This window comes from Streptopelia decaocto (genome assembly GCF_964273445.1).
Source record: "Streptopelia decaocto genome assembly, chromosome: 1".
In the NCBI taxonomy this organism is placed as follows: domain Eukaryota; kingdom Metazoa; phylum Chordata; class Aves; order Columbiformes; family Columbidae; genus Streptopelia; species Streptopelia decaocto.
The window spans coordinates 23637017-23654705 of NC_138663.1; the positions used below are offsets into that span (position 1 = coordinate 23637017).

Consider the following 17689-nt stretch of genomic DNA (forward strand, 5'->3'; position numbering starts at 1 on the left):
GCTTGCTGCGTCTCTGCCGCAGCTCCGACCTCTGGAGCGTGCCCCTCTCCGTACATGGCTGTCAGTGACCACCACGACCATGATGGAGTCTTTGCCATACTTACAAAAAGCATATAAAGAATGTTCCTTTTGAGAGCAAGGAAATTGTCTCATTGGGACACATGGAGAGGAGTTTGTATTATTGGAAAGTCTTTGTGAGCTGTACTGTGGTACACTGGTACCAAGGGTTTTGGGGAGGCACTGGGGCAGAGAGGGCGAGGCTTGGAAGGTTGTCACTGAACACCATTTCAGATGGTGCAGGATATTTTAAGATACAAATTGGAATTTCAAAATTAGTAATTCATGTTTATTCCTATTAACTGTTGTATACATTTAGATATCCTAGTTAAGATCCTGTTCAAGTTATACTTCTTTCCTATGAAAGTTAAAAATGAGTACTAAACAGTAATTTGGCTTTTGTTTGTAGATGACTTGCCATGGCTGGAATGCTTCATCAAGTCCTATAATGTCAGAGATGCAACAAAACCTCGAGTTTGTTACCAAATTTTTGACACTACAATTGCTGAAGATGTTGTATAGTGATGTGTTGCTAGTAGGAGGTAATCCAGAAGAGTTCAATTTTGGGTGTTTTTGGGATCAGAGACTGTATACAAGAACCTTTGTGCCTTTCAACCCATATGACGTTTTAGTTTGTATATTTATGTGCATGGGAAATATGCTTTGATGTATTTACTACTTTCCTGGTGTACAGCCTTGTGACCGAGTGCAAGTGGAGGTGCTAAGCTTTTCACGGGAGGCTGCTTGGCTCAGACTGATGGAAGCAATCTAGTACCCATCTGTCCTTCAAAAGGGTGGTGATGAGGTTACTCTAAACTGGTGAGTTTTATTCAGAAAATATAGTCAGAATTACGCTGCTTTGTTCTTTTCTGTATTAAAATAAAGAATGTTAGCAGAGATAGGGCAAAGGAGCTCTTCAGTAAACTTTCTCTCAGACTACTTTGTGCAAGCATATATTACTGTTCTCAGTTAGCAAGTTTGACAGGGAGGTTGTCTGTGTTTAGAGACTTTTTTTGGTTTTGCACTGATATGTACATTTAGAGAGAACTCTTCCTGTTAATCATACTAGGATAACTGCTATGCGTACTAGTTACTGTAGATTCCGACAGAACTATGAATGTCACAATGTAATGATTATCACTAAAATTTAAGTCAAGCCATGAGAAGTAAGTAGTGTAAAACTGTAAAATGCATATTGACATTTGCTAGATGGTAATGCTTTCTAAGGTGGCCGTATTGGGTACCACAGTTGACAGCATGCTTATTAGCTGGGTCTGAGTTTTAAAGGCTCTCACATGTCTGGCTAAATCTACTGTCAGATTACACTGCCCAGATCTTCCTTTTCTGGCTTACATAATCAGATTGTATGACTAAATTTAGAGATACAGAACAGTGATATCATGGATTGTAAATACTGCTGGACTAGAAAAATTACTTAGTGGTTTTACTTTGCGTTCAGAAGTCTGTAAGAGATTCAGGACATGTTTCTCCAAGGGTGATTAATGTAGAAATCCTTGTCAAATCAAATGTTTTCTATCAGAGCAAAATTACTTAGTATTTGCAACAGCTGTTTCTTAGGGAAGTTCAGAAGCAAGATGGAATACTTGTAAGAAGATCATCATTCTGATAGTAGGTTATGGTTTATTTTTGCATTTTTCAAGGCTGTTTAATAGATTATGCAGTTTGTCATTTAAAATTTCATCTAAATATCTTCTGATAATTTTCTGGTACTCTAAAAAATATATCTTTATTGATTGATTTATAGGGAGAATCAATAATAAAAGTGGTTAGTGGTATTTCCTCTAAAAAGTATGGGGAAAAGAGCAAACAGTTTTGGAATTGAACAAGCAGTTTACCAAAGTGCTGTACTAGCTTATGAAAGCTTACTTGAATCTGTGAATAAATGCATAAACAAAAAATAGTTGTAACAAGTTATTAAATTAATATTATGAAACTTTTGACACTAGCCATAGCAAAATTCTTTCAGAAGCTAGGGGTTAATTTGAAGGCAATCTTTTTCCTTTGCTTGTACATCGTGTGTGAGAACATTGGAAGGAAATGTTTTTATTTTTACATTTTTGTTAACAACTATGACAGACATTGCTATTGTACATTTGTTCTAAATAAGTCTTTGTAAAATAAGAATATGTTTTGAACTTCAGTGTAAACTGAATGTACTTCACCGCATCTCCTGTCTGAGATCCCTGCCAGAAAGCTGTGTATGCATCTCTTGATTTTTTTACTTTTGAATATTGTAATAAAAATGTCTAATAAAGATTTTTCCAAATATTGATGTTTTCTTGTACTTGACTTTTAGTTCCGAGTTCATAAGACTGTGAAAACTTTGCCATCAGTAGCCTTTATGCAACAAAATGCTCCAAATGAATGTTTGTATAGATTGTTGGATGGAAATGTGTATGTTTAACTCCCTTTGTAAATATAATACAATTCATAGTTTCCCTTGGCCAGTTTCTTAACCAAGTATGTGATTTAAGTTTCTAAAACATTAATAAAAGGGCAAATTTCTATTTTAATAGTTAAAAAAATGCTGAAATAAATTACTGAAATAGATCATAATGTATTTAAAGACACTCCAAAGTTGAACCAATAGTAGTTCAGGTGAACATCGGTCCACTCAGATCAATGAAAACTCCAGGCATGTCTTCCTCATGTCTCTTCTTCTTCCTCCATGCACATAGATCTCAGCATAGAGGGCAACTGCTTCAGAACATCAGCTTCTTACTGGAAATGTGGACTAAATGGGAAAATGGCAGATACACAATGTGAAGTATATAGCACACAGCAACTTCACCAGAGGCAAGGTCAAAGAATATCTGATTGTAAAGGAGGGAGGAGCTGTGAGGGAAAGCAAAACTGTAAAATAACAATAAAGGAACATTAACATTATATATATATACAAGAAAACAAAATAAATGTGCAATAGTATTTTCAGGAGTGCCTGTATGATTTGGCTCCTTGAAGTCCTTGTTTTAGGGGAGTTTAAAAACTGAAGATCAGAAGTCTTTCCCAAGTCAGTTGAATTTAAGCTCTTGGGTGCCTCACACTCTCTTGAAACTCCAGCTGGAAAGACAGAATGTAAATAAATAACATACAGTGCAGAAATGAGACATTCCTGATGGGTCACCTGCTGTTCAGTGGTGACTGAACTTTCTCATCAGCTTTTGCTGTTATGGGATCCGGAGATTTACAGACAAGAATTTGAAATGCTTTGCTGAATATTTGTCCTTTGGCTGCTGAGCAGCAGAAGTGGGATTGCAAAAAAGACGGCAGAGCCCGCAGGCCCACGGGCCGAGATGTGCAACAGAAGGATGAGCGTTTATTGTGTTAACAGGGATGAGTGCTCAGCTCTTCAATACCATGGTGTTTTACATCACAAGAATTTATTCATGTTAGGTCACATTTTGTCCAAAGCCATTGCCTTAGGAAGTGAAACTGGCAGGAACTGGTGCACTGCAATAAAGGGCAAGGCCGAATATTGAAATGAAGTTGGGAAAAAAAATAAGCAAATATGTATGTTCAAGTTCTTCACATGGAATGGGAGCACTGCAGAATTTTTTTTCAGTGGAGGAGAGGAAAAAAAAAATCAAATAAGAATTTATTTCAAATAAGCATTATTCCAAGTGTACTGAACAGTGAATAGTAAAAATTGGAAACAAGGAAATTCAACAGGAGTTAGAAAAGAAAGAACAGTTTCAGAGGACAGTAGCAAAGGCAAGAGGTGAGAGAGTGTCTGTGAGACAGTTTGCTGCAGCTCCTGTTCACAGCATTTCTTATACATTAATTTCTCAGTAAGATCTGTGGTTTGTGGAAACATCCATCTGAGGAAGGGTTACCAGATTCACAGTGCTTGGAAAAAGCAGAGCAGAATTATAATTAATGAGTTCAGCTGTGGCTGGACTTCACCCCAGAACAGTGCTACAACATGTTTTCCTTCTTGTTTTCTGCTGCAACTCAGATACATGAATATGGAAGCACCTCCATAAAAGTGCTGCAGTGTTACAGTCTGTCTGGATAAACCCAGCGCATTGAAAGTGTAGGAATAAATCTAAATTTAGTAGATACTTTCTATTAATTTGAATTTTTGCAAGTAATCTAGGAGGAAATAGGGTTAATGTGGAAATATGTGCCAGACAGGTAAAGATTTCTCTTTTTTTTTTCTCTTAACTGTTTATTACACTCAAAGCTTTAAGCATAAATTTGTTCTATACCTTCTCTGTGTGTACAGCCTGTGGGCTACCACTGTTAAAAAAATGCAGTTTGGTGGAGTACAAGCTACACCTTTGTAATTCAGTCTATATTTAACTGTAACTTAAAAGTTTTGCTATCAGGTAGCTCTGAATTATGGAAGTGTAACTTTACTGAGGGCAGTCCTCTGAATGGCAGCAGTTTAGAAATGCTGCTTGAATTTTGTGGCTAAAAGGGCGGCAAAACGGAACATTGAAATCTGCTGATAAGACTGATCTAAGTACAGACTTCCTTTCTTTCTTCTTCTCTCTACAAATGACCCTTTAAGCAACGCAAAGCCCCTCTGAAGCAAAGTTTCAAATGACACATATGATCAGCCACAGGTGAGATGTTTATTACCAGGGGATTTTTACTGTTTTTAACAGGGAGGGTGGGTGACGAGCTTGCAGCAGGGTTTAATACAATTATTCTGGCATAAATTCTTATGATACTCCATCTTGAAGGATGGTCTTTTCCTATGACCATTTACCAGGCTAAGGTGCAAAATCACATAAAAAGCGAAGCAGTTGCAGTGATTGTGTTTGACATAAACCCACAGTATAAAGAGGCGCTGCCCTTCCATCTCTCATGCGTAGGTACCCTGGTACCTGTAGTGACAGGCTTTCCTCCTACAGGTCAGTTAACGCATTTGCTGGTGATGTGCTGCTGCTTGGGTCCTTCTCACAGGAAAAAGAACCAGAAAAGGAATCCTGAAAAGCTTAGTTTGAAGGGATGGGAAAGGTCAGAAGTTAGACGTGAAAGGACAGTTAGGAACGAGGAGTACCCTTGAAATATCTAAAAGTGTGCTTCTCAAAATGAGATATTGTAACTTGAAAATTGTGATGCAGATTTGTTGACTGCCATGATCTGTATGATTTAATAATGAATAAACTTTCTATTAATTCACAATTATGTTTCTAAACAAATTCTAAACAAATTCCTCTGGATCTAGTTACTGGAAATCATTGCTATCTGAACTGAGAGTATTCAGCTTGTTATTCCTTTAAAAACTGAATGTGTGAAAAGAAAAAACAAACCTTGGCAAAATTACAGTATTCATAATTAGCTAGACTGATTCTCACACTTCACCAAGTGCCTGGGCCTGCTCAGATAATTCTTTCTGGCAAGGACTATATCACAAAATGAATCCTTATAATTGTACCTTTTCACAGCAAGCTTACTAATAAGGCATTATATAATAAATATAGCAGGAGTTTTCAAAGCTCATTTAGCTCTTCTGTAAGGCCCAGAAAAATGTGAATGTCTTTGGCTTACTTTTCAATCTGAGTAAAGAGGTGGCTGATCTGATGTGATGGAGCAGGGAATTCTTAACTCATTTCTTAGTGGCTATGGCAAAAGTACTCAAGCCTCATTTAAATATTGAGGTCATTGGCTAATATGTGTCAGGAAAGCACAGAGCTGTACCGAACACTCCTGTCAAGAGCACATGCAGCAAAGCAAATCGAAATTGGAAATCAATTCCAATTGAAACTGACACAAGGAAAAATGTGGCAGTAAAATATTCTGCTTTTGGTAATTCAGCTTTGGTAAAGCATTCTGGTCTGAAACTGTCATGTTTTAACCCTAGCCGGCAACTAAGCACCGTGCAGTTGCTTGCTCATTCCCCCTTTCTCCCCATGGGGATGGGGAGGAGAAAAACAAACAAACAAACACAACAAAACAAAAAAGCGAAACCAAAACAACAACAACAAAACTCATGTATTGAGATAAAGATAGTTCAATAGTACAGCAAAAAAAAGAGAAAATAACAGCAATAATGATAACTGAATATACAAAGTGGGTGATGCAGAGCACAATTACTTGCTACCCACTAATCAATGCCCAACCCATCCCTGAGCAGCAATCACCCAGCTAACTTTTTTCCTAGTTTATATGCTGAGCATGATATCACATGGTATGAAATATCCCTTTATTAGTCAGGTGGGGTCAGCTGTCCTGACCACCCCCTCCCAACTTCTTGTGCCTCTCCAGCTTTCTCACTGAAAAGTTCTTGACTTGGTATAAACCTTGCTTGGCAACAACCAAAACTTCAGTGTGTTATCAGCATTCTTCTCATACAAAATCCAAAACACAGCACTATACCAGTTACTAGGAAGAAAATTAACTCTATCCCAGCCAGAACCAGGACCGAAACTTAAACCAAATAAATAAAAACTTAATCTGATGAAAAACATAATGAAACTACCTGCTCAAATAGAGCAGCGACCTCTAGAAGAGGCACTGTATTGAGAAGCACTTTTTTTCTTATTGAAGGTCAGCTTGTATTCCTTGAGTGTTTCATTCTTTAGGCTTTTCTCCCCACAGTCAGTATTTAGGTTCCAAATCCATTCCAACCAACCCTTTATTTTATTTTACTGGAACTGAAATCAAGTCATCTATGTCAGCATAGAATCACCATCTCTTGGAGACTGTCATTGCTTGAGGGTCTAGGAGGCTATCCTGCACACATCAGGTGATGAGAAATGTCATTAATATTAATTAACAACACCTCCATGAAGTCTTTCCTATCTGTAGTGAGGCAGCTGGAAGACTACTGTAAGAGCAGTTGGAGCACTGTGTGCTTGCTGCCTTCTCACGTGCACAGGTACACTGAATAGCATGGGAGTGCTTACAGAGTAATCCAGGATTACTCAGGTGTATGTCTATGTACCCTGTATGCCATGCAACTGCTTTATACAGTAGCATAATTAATCAAGGTATACCTAATAAATGCATAAGTAACCAATTTACATGTATTCAATATGTATTCATCATATGTAGAGTGCCTAATCTTGTGCACTTCAAATCATATATGCACCTCTTTGGAAACCATACCTTTATTGAGATAAGAATATAGGAGCACAGTGTCCAAGAGACTCGTCGAAGCTGAGTCCAGATTCCAAACTTGACAGCTGTCAGTAACTGATGAGTCTTTATCTAAGAGTGCCAGTGAACACAGAGCTGTGAGCCCCACCACCAACCAGAACAGCGTGTAGTGTGCTGTGACCCAGGAGGAGAGACCCGGCTGATTCCGCAACAGCTGCGCTTCCCGGCTTCGAGAGGGACACAAGATCGCTGTCACCTTTAGTATGAGTTCCATTCTTAATAAATCATCTAACCAGCTTTGAGTGTCATTGCCTTCCTTACTGACAACACAAAAGAATTGGCACCTCCTCGGTGCAAAACACCTTTTTTTTCATAGAACATATCAGTACTCCCTTCTTTTTCCTCAAATTCATTCACAAAGGTTGAATATTAAAAAATACAACTGTTGATCTTGATCAAAGGGAAAATGCTGACAGGTTCAAAATAGCAGCAACAGATTAAGTCACAGTTTACGATAGCTGTGTCTGCACAGTTGCAAAACACGTATGGATGAGCGTGTGTAATGCCAGGTGGTACTGTAGTAATACAGCCCCTTAATTCCTCCTTTTTGATTTGTGCTTACTTTCAGGGTTTATTTTGTTGTAAAATAAATTTATCCTTGGTTAAAAAATTAAATTTCCAGTTTTTGCACAGGGAGCAGAGGAAAACAATTGCTAATTAGCAGTGTTTGAGTCTTGATAAGCTTATTTTTATTAGAAGACTGTAGAGAATTAAGAGCCATAGCAGATGGGATCGGTGGTAATAGATATATTTTCTGTAACACTACCCAGCATCCCACCATATTTCATTGCATAATGGCTTAGAGAGATGGGCTATGTGCAGTATTCTCACTACAAACAAACAAACAAGCAAACAAACAAACAAAAAACCCCACAACTAAACTTAAAAACACTATCAAACTTTCTCAGACTTTTTGTAGTTGCAGTGGTGGATGTGGATGTATAGAAGGCACATAGGTGTGGTACTGACAGCAAATGCAAAGGCTCCTGAACACAGTACAGCTTGCTGAGTGGTACCCAATGGAGACTGGAGAGACAAATTAAAGTGAGAGACAGACTTATTTGATTTAGACAGTGATATTTTATCAGAGAGGACCTCCTGGTGGCTCAGTCTCCCTACTCTGAAGACCTAAGCCTTTTTTTTTTCTTTCTAAACCAAATTAGGGAGAGGTTTATTCACCTTTGCATACAGAGTACCTAAATCTGCATCTGTAGGAATTTACTCACCTTTACACCTCTGCTGACGTGTCAGTGGGATGGGAGGGAAAATCCCAGTTCCTGCCTCGCCGCAGTGGGCTGACTCGGGCTGGCTGCTGGATGCCCACCCAGACGCTCTCTCACTCCCCCTCTTCAGCAGGGCGGGGGAGAAAAAAAAGATGGAAAAGCTCATGGGACACGATGAAGACAAGGAGATCACTTATAGTGGGCAAAACAGACTTGACTTAGGGAAAATTAATTTAATTTATTGGCAGTCAAAACCAGAGTTGGATGATAAGAAACAAATATAAGAACTAAAACCCCTTCACCCCACCCTCTTCTTCTCAAGCTCAACTTCACTCCTTCATGCCTGGCTCCTCGACATCCTCCCTCCTGAGAGGCAGAGGGGGTGGGGAATGGGGCTGTGGTCAGTCCATAATAGCTCCTCTGCTGCTGCTCCCTCCTGCTCACGCTTCACCTGCTCCAGTGTGACTGCAATGCTCTGGGATAAAGCCGCTCCAGTGCAGGTCCTTCCTGTGAGCTGCAGTTGCAGTCAGGAGCCTGCTCCACTGTGGGCTCTCCATGGGCCACAGTTCCTTCAGGAAACATCCACCTGTTGTGGCGTGGGCTCCACCACAGGCTGTGGCATGAATGATCTGCTCCTCCACGGTCTCTCCACAGGCTGCAGAGGAGTCTCTGCTACAGTGCCTGGAACACCTCCTCCCCTCCAGCTTCTCTCACCTCGGTGTCAGAGGGCTGTTTCTCACACCTTTTTCCCTCGCTCCTCACTGCCATGCAGTGATTTTCCCTTCACAAAGTCATCATTTGCCACTTTCCACCTCATCTCCCCCCCACAATCATCTTTTCCCTTTCATTAACACTTAAGTATATTTCCCAGAGGCACCTCCATGGTGTCTGAAAGGCTCAGCCATGCCCTGTGGTGGGTGGTTGGAGCAGCTGGAACTGGCTGTGTCCGGCACGGGGCAGCCCTGACCTCTGCTCACAGAGACGGCCAGTGCCTGGGCATGGAGCCTGACACAGTGTCTGGCTTTGCAGGTGCAGGAGCAGGCTCACACACACTGAGACACTGACGTCTCTCCATTGGTGCCTGAGATGCCCTGGTTTTATAGTTATAAAGGGAACAGCGTGAAAATTGACAGCATAATAAATTATGTGGAAAGTTGTTAATCCAAAAATTCTAGCCTGTTCACTGATGGAACAGAGCCAGGCTCTTGATGAGATGTGAGGTTTTGGTAAACACAAACGTGTTTGGTTATGATCCATAAATAGCCCAATTTCCCAAATTAAGAGCAGAAATAATGTGGGACAGAAATGTGCAGTGTTCTACCCTTCTTTCCCTAGCTATCTAAAAACCACATTATTAAACACTTCAGGGTATATTCTTCCCTATTCTAGATGTACACAACTTCGATGATAGTTGGCAATAGAGTACCTGAGTGTTTTAATCAAGAGAAGAATTTAACACTCAAGGCCTAATTGTACAAATAACCCATCTGTCTTGTAAAGTACAGAACCAGAGTGATATTTTTAAGGCTAAATCAACCCCTTAGAAATTAGACAGTCTGTTGCCACTTCTACCCAGCTGTACTTCAGGCAGTGGTACTATTATCCACTAACTTACTTAGTACTGAGCAACATGGAAGGGGAAGGAAACAGCTGCAAGTGATCATCACATCTCTTCTTTTAATGGTACTGCAGGTACTGCAGCCCCAAAGGTATATGTACTCACTGAAACAAAATGTTGTTTCATCTATAAATGTGTAAAAGAAGGAACTGGGAAATTCTCCACAGATTTCTCTCAATCTATATTTTATTATTATTTGCAGATAATGTATAATAAGTGCTTTTCATGTAAATAAGATTTTCATGACAAGCCCTCTAGTGTGAACCTTTTCCTCTTCCCCTTTTTCTGTAATGGGAATCTCTTCAGCATGTATCTGGAGGTTGTTTAAGCTTTTGTTGTTTACCCTTGTGGTTCTGGTTGTATCAAGATGCTCTCAAAGGGAAACCCACTTTGAATATACACAAATGGAGGATGATGTCAGAAAGTTGGCTCCAGAGAAGGAAGTAGCTTAGATACAATTCCAGTAAGCCTTTTGTGAGTCCTTCTGCAGTCCTGTCCAACAAGACCATGACCTTTTATTTTAAAGTTTTGCCATAGGCTTACTCATTCGGCCAGCCGTGTTAGCTAAAATCCAAAGACAAAACCTGTGCAGTATTTCTAAGGCAGTGACTATCATCTGGGCAGTCCAGTACATTTATACAGCTATTATCTTTTGCAGCCACTTAAGATAATAAGAGCTTTGTGAAGCTGAAAAAGAAGCTTCGAAGTACACAAGTAAATTCAGATATTCATTCAGGATAGATTAATAAATCAAGCAGTCAGGTGAAACTGTTCCTCATTATCTAAAGAAATTGCTAATATCTGAAGTAAACAGTAACGTCTCTGGTTGAAAAATGTATTAGATATAATACTACTTGGGAAATAAGATCTTCACTTGCCTTGTTTGTTTGTTTGTTTGTTTGCTTGCTTTACCAGAATCAGCATAGTGATAGAGAAGTATTTTGATTCACTGTGGTCATACTTCAAACTTAGCTGAGCACATCCAGTGAGATTCAATCACAGAAAACAAATAAGAAAAAAAATCTGATAGAATGGGCTGAAAGAGAAGTGGGATTAGTCAGAAAAATTGCCTTCGGACAATCACACTAGCAGCCATATTTCATTGTAATTTACTTAAAAGTGTAAGACCTCAGCCTGAGCAATCATGTTATCTTGTTAGAAGAGCTTCTGAAGTATTTTCTATTTGATCTCGGTGGACATAAAACATCTGACTAATACATGTTATTTTGAAGCCAGTCAAGCCAGGGACCACGGTCAGAGGTGGGAGTCATGTGTGTTACGCCCCTCACAGACAGGCATATGGAGACAGTCCTTGTAGATTATGCGTGTTTATGATCAGATACAACACATAAATGAAACAGATGAACGGAGGGCATGTGAAAGTAAGGTTGTCAGGATAACAGTATAAGAAACATGCATAGCAGCTACAGGCCAGCCCATCATGTCTGATTTAATGGGAGGGGAGTCATTCCATCTCAAATGCACTGAGTACAAGCAATTTAGTTGTCTTTCTTGGCTTTGCTACATATCAAGGTTTCAAATAGTGCTCATCTCCCACTTGAGAAAGTAACTAGGTTTTCAAAAGCACTTTTTTGAGAGAAGTTCAGCTTGTCTTTTGAAAAGCTGGCAAGAACTTAGCCCAATAATTTTGTTAGAAGCTTTCATTCAGCGCTCTGAAACAGTAGTAAATTATTCTTTTTCCTGATGAAACAGACTCAAAGCAACACGGCATTGTGCACAAAGTATGAAATAGACCTTTCCTCTGTGTTTAAAATATTGTAGAAAAACTAGTGTACATGGGAAAAACCAAGTCTGATTAAAAGAAGTAGAAAAAGCTCCTACTGTTTAGGATTATACACCAGAGTCTTGACACTGTGCATAATGCTGTGTGGGTATGAAAAATAGCTAAGAACTGGATCTTTACAACTTCATGGTCATTTTTGTGCACATTCAAGTGAGGCAGGAATCAATTTTTGAATGTTTGCCCAATGTATCCAGTGCTGGCTTTCATTTTCAAGCAAGGTTAAACATCTTTTTATGCCAGCAGTCTTAGAATTTGAGTTGAGATTGACATAGCCCTTCTTAGAATGTGGATGAGTGATCACTATCTTCAACATTTTATCTTTGGAAATATGGAGATGAGTCCTCTTGTTGCTTCCTTAAGCTCAATGAGCCTTATTCATCCATTGTGTAATTATGGCAATTTCAAAGCAGTTACATTACAGATAGGTTGGACCACTCATGTGAATCCAATTCCTCAATGTACAGCTATTTCTAGATAATGGAATGAAGACCTAAATGTATTGCACTTTATAGCAAAGATTTACTGTTGGCTTCAGACTGCTCCAGCTGATTGCTAATTAGACATTTGGCCTTAAAAACAAAACTTTATGTGAACACACAGAAAAACTTTCATTATTATCATCATTAATCTTGTTAGAGTGGCACAGTTACCAAAACCATCGTGGGAAAGTAAGTATAGTTATTGTACCAGTACAGGCAGTAGAACTTTGAAACTCATTTCCTTAGCAAAAAGCTAAAGCTAAACATGGAAAGCAATTATTATATCTCAAACCCTCTAGTTCATTATGTGTTGGTTTGGTACACAGAAAATAATTCCTCTAACAGATTTATCGCTTTAACAGATAGGCTATCTCTTACGTTCTGCATTTTTGAGAAAAAGGAGCTTGTGTGTATATATTTAAAAGGTTCAAGGCTCCTGCAGAAATTCATGTCAAATTGCTTCATCTGTAACAAAGAACACAGGTGGAATTGATGCACCTGCATGTGAGAGGAGCTGATGGCCCTGTCAGCCTGTCCTGGCTTGATACCAAGCTCTGTGGAGCTGCCTCTGTGTCTGATTCACCTGGCTGCATTCCGAAATGCTGCCTTGCTCTGAGAACTGTGTTTCTGGAAGTGTAGCACTCACTTCCCAGTCTGGGAAGGACAGTGTTAGTTCAAGGATCCCACACTGATAGTGAGACTTAATGTTAGATGGTAGGTCCTCTGAATTACATCTGGGTTCTGTGAATCCAGCTTGTGGCTTTGCTCTCACACACCACTACTGATATCCTGAAATATCACCACTGGGTCTTGAAAACAATTACTGCTCCCTTAACATCTCCATGGAAGGCCCTGTGTGTCAGCAAGTTTTGCATAGACACAATTCCTTCTGAAGATGCAACGTCATAAATTACTTAAGCCCCAGCAAATCCATTATACCACCAGAAAGATGTGTCCTGTGTTTGTCTCTGGTCATAAGTTCTCAAGCCCTCCTTCATGCTGGTAGTGGTAAGGTTGCATGATCTGGCTCATAAGCTCCCTGATGTAGCCCAAATCTAATCTTTGCAGGGAGAGAGAAAAGGTGGGAAAAATGTCGAAACTACGTAGATGCAGGGAGCAACCATTCATTTCAGCAGAGTTATTGTCTTAGGACTTAAGCCATTAAGAAACTGTGTCCAGTCAGGGGCCATTATAAAAGAAGTAGTTAGTGGTTGGCTCTCCAGAGCTCCTGGGAAAAGCTCAATTTGCCTCCTCTTGCTGCTGGAAAGATTTTCTATTCACAGTGGACTGTGCAAATCTTTGCAATATGATTTCTCCTTGCAGTGTGATTTGATCACCAGTAACGTCATTAAGCATATGACCATAAATTGCTCTCATTACTTGTCATAGCCAAGATGAGAGCAGCTTACATGTTTCAGGACTTATCTCAGCTTGTCTCCCTGTGGACTGAGGGAGCAATTCCTGTGCTGCTTTATATTCATCTTGCTTTCTGTTCCCAACTAGAGTTTAGATATTTAATTTTCTTTATTATCTATCTATTTATCTACTTAATTTTGGGAATAGGAAGAAGAATGTACATTTTTGAGGATAATAGGCAGGAAAATACTATTTGCATGTCCTTGTTTTTGCAGAGTAACTCTGTGCCCTGCAATGGCTTTAGCAGCTGCCTACAAAGCCATCTGAGCTCCTGAAGTCCTCTCGCAGTACAAACATGGCTTCAAGATTCCAGTTTTACAGTCATTTTTCAAAATCAAAGTATATTTTAACCTACAGCAAACCTTTTACTACCATCCCAGCTGCTTATTCATGACATCGTAATCAGCTAAGGTGTTTCTCCTGAATATGACAGATATTCACAAGAGATTCAGCACTGAAATTGCTGAATTACTTTCTACAATGTCACAAGATACATGCAATATACCTTAAGAACAGCTTTCCTAAAATTACCACCAATATAAAGAGACAACATGGTCAATACAAAAAGAGGCCTCATGTAGGCCAAAAGTGAAACTGTGTTAGAGAGTGACTCAACAGCCCAATACTGAATCTCAGATAAAAGGTGTATTTAGATGTTGATCTGCAGACAGGAACACAAATATTTTACAGCTAGGTTCAATAAGGAGTTTAGTACTATGCATGCATATGTATCTAAGAACTGCTACATAAAAACCAGAATCAATCAAAATAGCAGAGATTAGGACCCTCCTGGTCCTGCAGTAGAAGAGCAGGAGGTCACGTATAAATAACCTCGTTCTCATCAGCTGGCTCCAAGTGCTGCACTCCCCATGAGACATTTTGAGTTAAGATTGCAGGAATGCAACAGTTTATGCAGGGCTAATCTTATGGGGCTGAAGTTCTTTACTGAGCCTAATCATTAGCCTCTGATTTCTAGCTTCTTCATATTGAATCTTCTTTCTACTTCATCGTCTTCTCTCCTTTGCTGCTCAGTGAAGGGCAAAATAGCTTGTTGAAGATCTGCGCACTTTCCTTTACCAATGAATAGAAAGTGTGTCTTTTTTTTTTTCCTTGGGTACTCTCTACTTAGTAGGGTTGTCCTGACAATATGCAGAGAAAGAGGTTTCATCTTTAATAAGTCTTGGTTTCATTCATCAGCACAACCTACTGGATTATTTTTCACCTCCATGGACCATTAAGAGTCTGGTGGCTCTTCCTTACTGTCCTGTTCTGCAAATTCTTTGTGAATTTTGAGAATGTCCCCATCAAAACCCAATAAAAAGAGAGCTTAACTGAGAGGTTTCAATTTTTAAATTACAGTGAATTACCAGCTAGGGGGAAGCAGCTTTCTCGCCACACAAGCTTCTGTTTCAGTGACAGCAAATCCACTTCTAGATTTATATTTGTACACAGCTTCTATATCCACTCTCCAAAAGTTTATAATCTCCTCTGGATCTGAGCATGGCAACTCTTCAAACAATTTTTAAATGGCTTGGGTTAAAAAGTGACCACTTTAGTCTACATTATTGCACAAGTGCAGCTGTGGGAACAGTCACACAAAAAGTTGGCTTGCCAGTGGGAATAAGTAACAGAAATGGTGGAGCTAACTTCCTAAACTGGATTTCCTTGTGAGAGTAAAGTGAAATGTAAGCTAGAAAGACCAAATGGATAGGGCAAGCCTTGGGTAGCGTACCGCAAAGTATCTGTACTATCTGGTTTTACTCCTTGTTAGGTCTTAAAATCTGTTGTACTGGAGGATATTTGGAGATTTTTTTCAAGTTTCAAAATTGTCTTTGTTAATTTCAGTGTGCTTTTCAAAAATAGTATTCCTGGATAATATCAACCCTTCTCTTCAGACTGAACAACACAGTGTTTTGTGCTGCTTTGCAGGCTATACACCACCCTCACTCTGAGCTGGCCAAAAGCCACAGGAATGTGCTAGGACAGTGAATGATGACACCAAGCTCAAAACTGTGCTAACCACACCAACATGGATTTCATTCAGCTCAGAGAAGTGGCAGGACACGTTTACCTTTTCCTATGAAATACCCCATGTGAAAGACTGATTCTTCTGCTGAATAATTACAGCACTTTGTATAGAGAACATTGTCTTTTTTAAGATGTGGGTAGCCTTGCCCTAGGAGAAGACCCTTGTTGCATTGAACTCTGAAGTAGGCAAAGTGAGATTACACCCAGATGAATCCATACAAGGAGTACATAACCAAGGAAAGAAAAGCAACTTTCTTAAAGAGCATCTGTGTCCTAGAATAATGCAGGAGGATCCTATTGGCTAAACTTCAGAGAAGCTCACTGAAACATAAACTGTACAAAATAGAGAAAACAGAGGAGATGGAAGAAAAGACAACATTACATCTTACGTGCTTGTAATAAACCTTCCAAAAAAAGCTTGTGAATTGCAGCCAATGACTGTAGATATAGAGGTGAAAAAGTGAAGGAAAATGTTACACAATGAGGGAGACACTGGATTTGTTGCTCTTGATTTTAGTTGCATTTTCTAGCTGTTCAGAAGGGTTTCTAGCAAATCTTTGGTACTTGATTGTCAAGTGAGTTTTCATCTTTCTGAATTAAAATATCTGTATTTTCCTCCGAAGCAACTTAAAATATTTTCCACACCACAAGTTCTACCCATGTCCGAACTGCAAAGTCCTCACAACTACAAGTTTGCTTTTAGTACATTGATAGGGAAATAAATGTACCCACTTCCTAACAGAGACGGATGACTTGTGAACATGGAAATGCACAAATGAGGAGAGTTCCAGCCTAAACAGTTGACAGCCAGTTCAGAGAAACAAACAAACAAACTGTCCTGGTTTTGTTAAAAACAAGTTTCTCTTTTAGTGATTTTGCCTGTCAGCTAAAGCCTTCATATTAACTGCATTTTCCTGGAGAACCAGACACATGTTTTGGTAAACCTAGCAATGGAATGCAAACTTATTGATAAGCACGGATGGACATCTCGCGAGAGGGGCAACGAGAAAGAAGTGACCAAGAAACTGACCAACTGTGTATAACGTTCCATTCACGTGAATACTTCATATAAAAGTGGGAGATCACGAGGATCTCGTCCCTTTTTCCCTCTTTTCCTCATGGCTGACATTAGGAGAGGACCTTGCTAGTCATCCCTGCGAACTGAGGCCTAGTGACAGACTGAATCCAGCTCCGGTTGGCTGCAGAGTCCAAACCAGGACTTTGGTTGCCAGCTCTGCAGTTGCTGAGACTTTCAAGATTGGTTTTGTATATTTTGTATTATTTTCTCTATTCTTATTAGTAGCATTAGTAAAACATCTTTAATTTTTTCCAACTCTCTTCTCTCTGTTCTTCTTTTCCTCCCGATCGCCTGTCCTGAGTGGGAAGGGGGGAGAGGGAGGGGCAAAAGGGGCAAGTGGGGGGGAGAAGAGGTTAACAATACATCTGCCAGGGTTTTATTGTCACCCCGCAATCTAAACCCTCGACACAAACACAATTGCAGTGGCCTCAAAGTCCATGTGGAAAAGCCTTTATGCAAAGAGTACCTTTGGCTATTTTCCGAAGAGTACCTTGGGCTATTTTCCAAAACATATGGACACATTTAAGAATTAGAAGGTGGAGCAGTGCTTTCTAAGTAGCTCCATATTCCCACAAGGGCAGAGAAATGGACAGAAGAAGTGCTGCTGTGGGCTGTTGACCCAACACAAATATGAGATGTGATATCACAAAAGTAGGCTAAAAATTGCTTAGTAAAACTGAAAATGCCAACTAAGTTTTAACACAAATATGTTACAGAAATGCATCCCATTCAAACCCTTCTGCTGAAACATAGACAATGCTCAGCTGGAGGCTTGCCAGCTGCCTGACAGCACCAGATGCTGAAGAGCCTTGTTTTTTAGGGTTTATTGCTCTAGGGCTGCGTCACCATGTGAAT

The 17689-nt window shown here is 39.6% G+C and overlaps 1 protein-coding gene across 5 annotated transcripts in view; it reads left to right on the forward strand.

Moving 5' to 3' along the window:
* Window positions 1-2346, forward strand: part of POT1 (protection of telomeres 1) — a 66123-nt gene extending 63777 nt beyond the window's left edge. For 4 of the 5 annotated variants that reach the window (XM_082066336.1, XM_082066339.1, XM_082066338.1 and 1 more), the window contains one exon: window positions 467-2346. In XM_082066336.1, coding sequence (XP_081922462.1) covers window positions 467-724 — 258 coding nt within the window. In that variant the 3' untranslated portion in view covers window positions 725-2346. The remainder of the gene's footprint in view (window positions 1-466) is intronic. The other variant, XM_082066337.1, reaches the window with a different exon arrangement.
* The last annotated feature ends 15343 nt before the right edge of the window (window positions 2347-17689 follow it).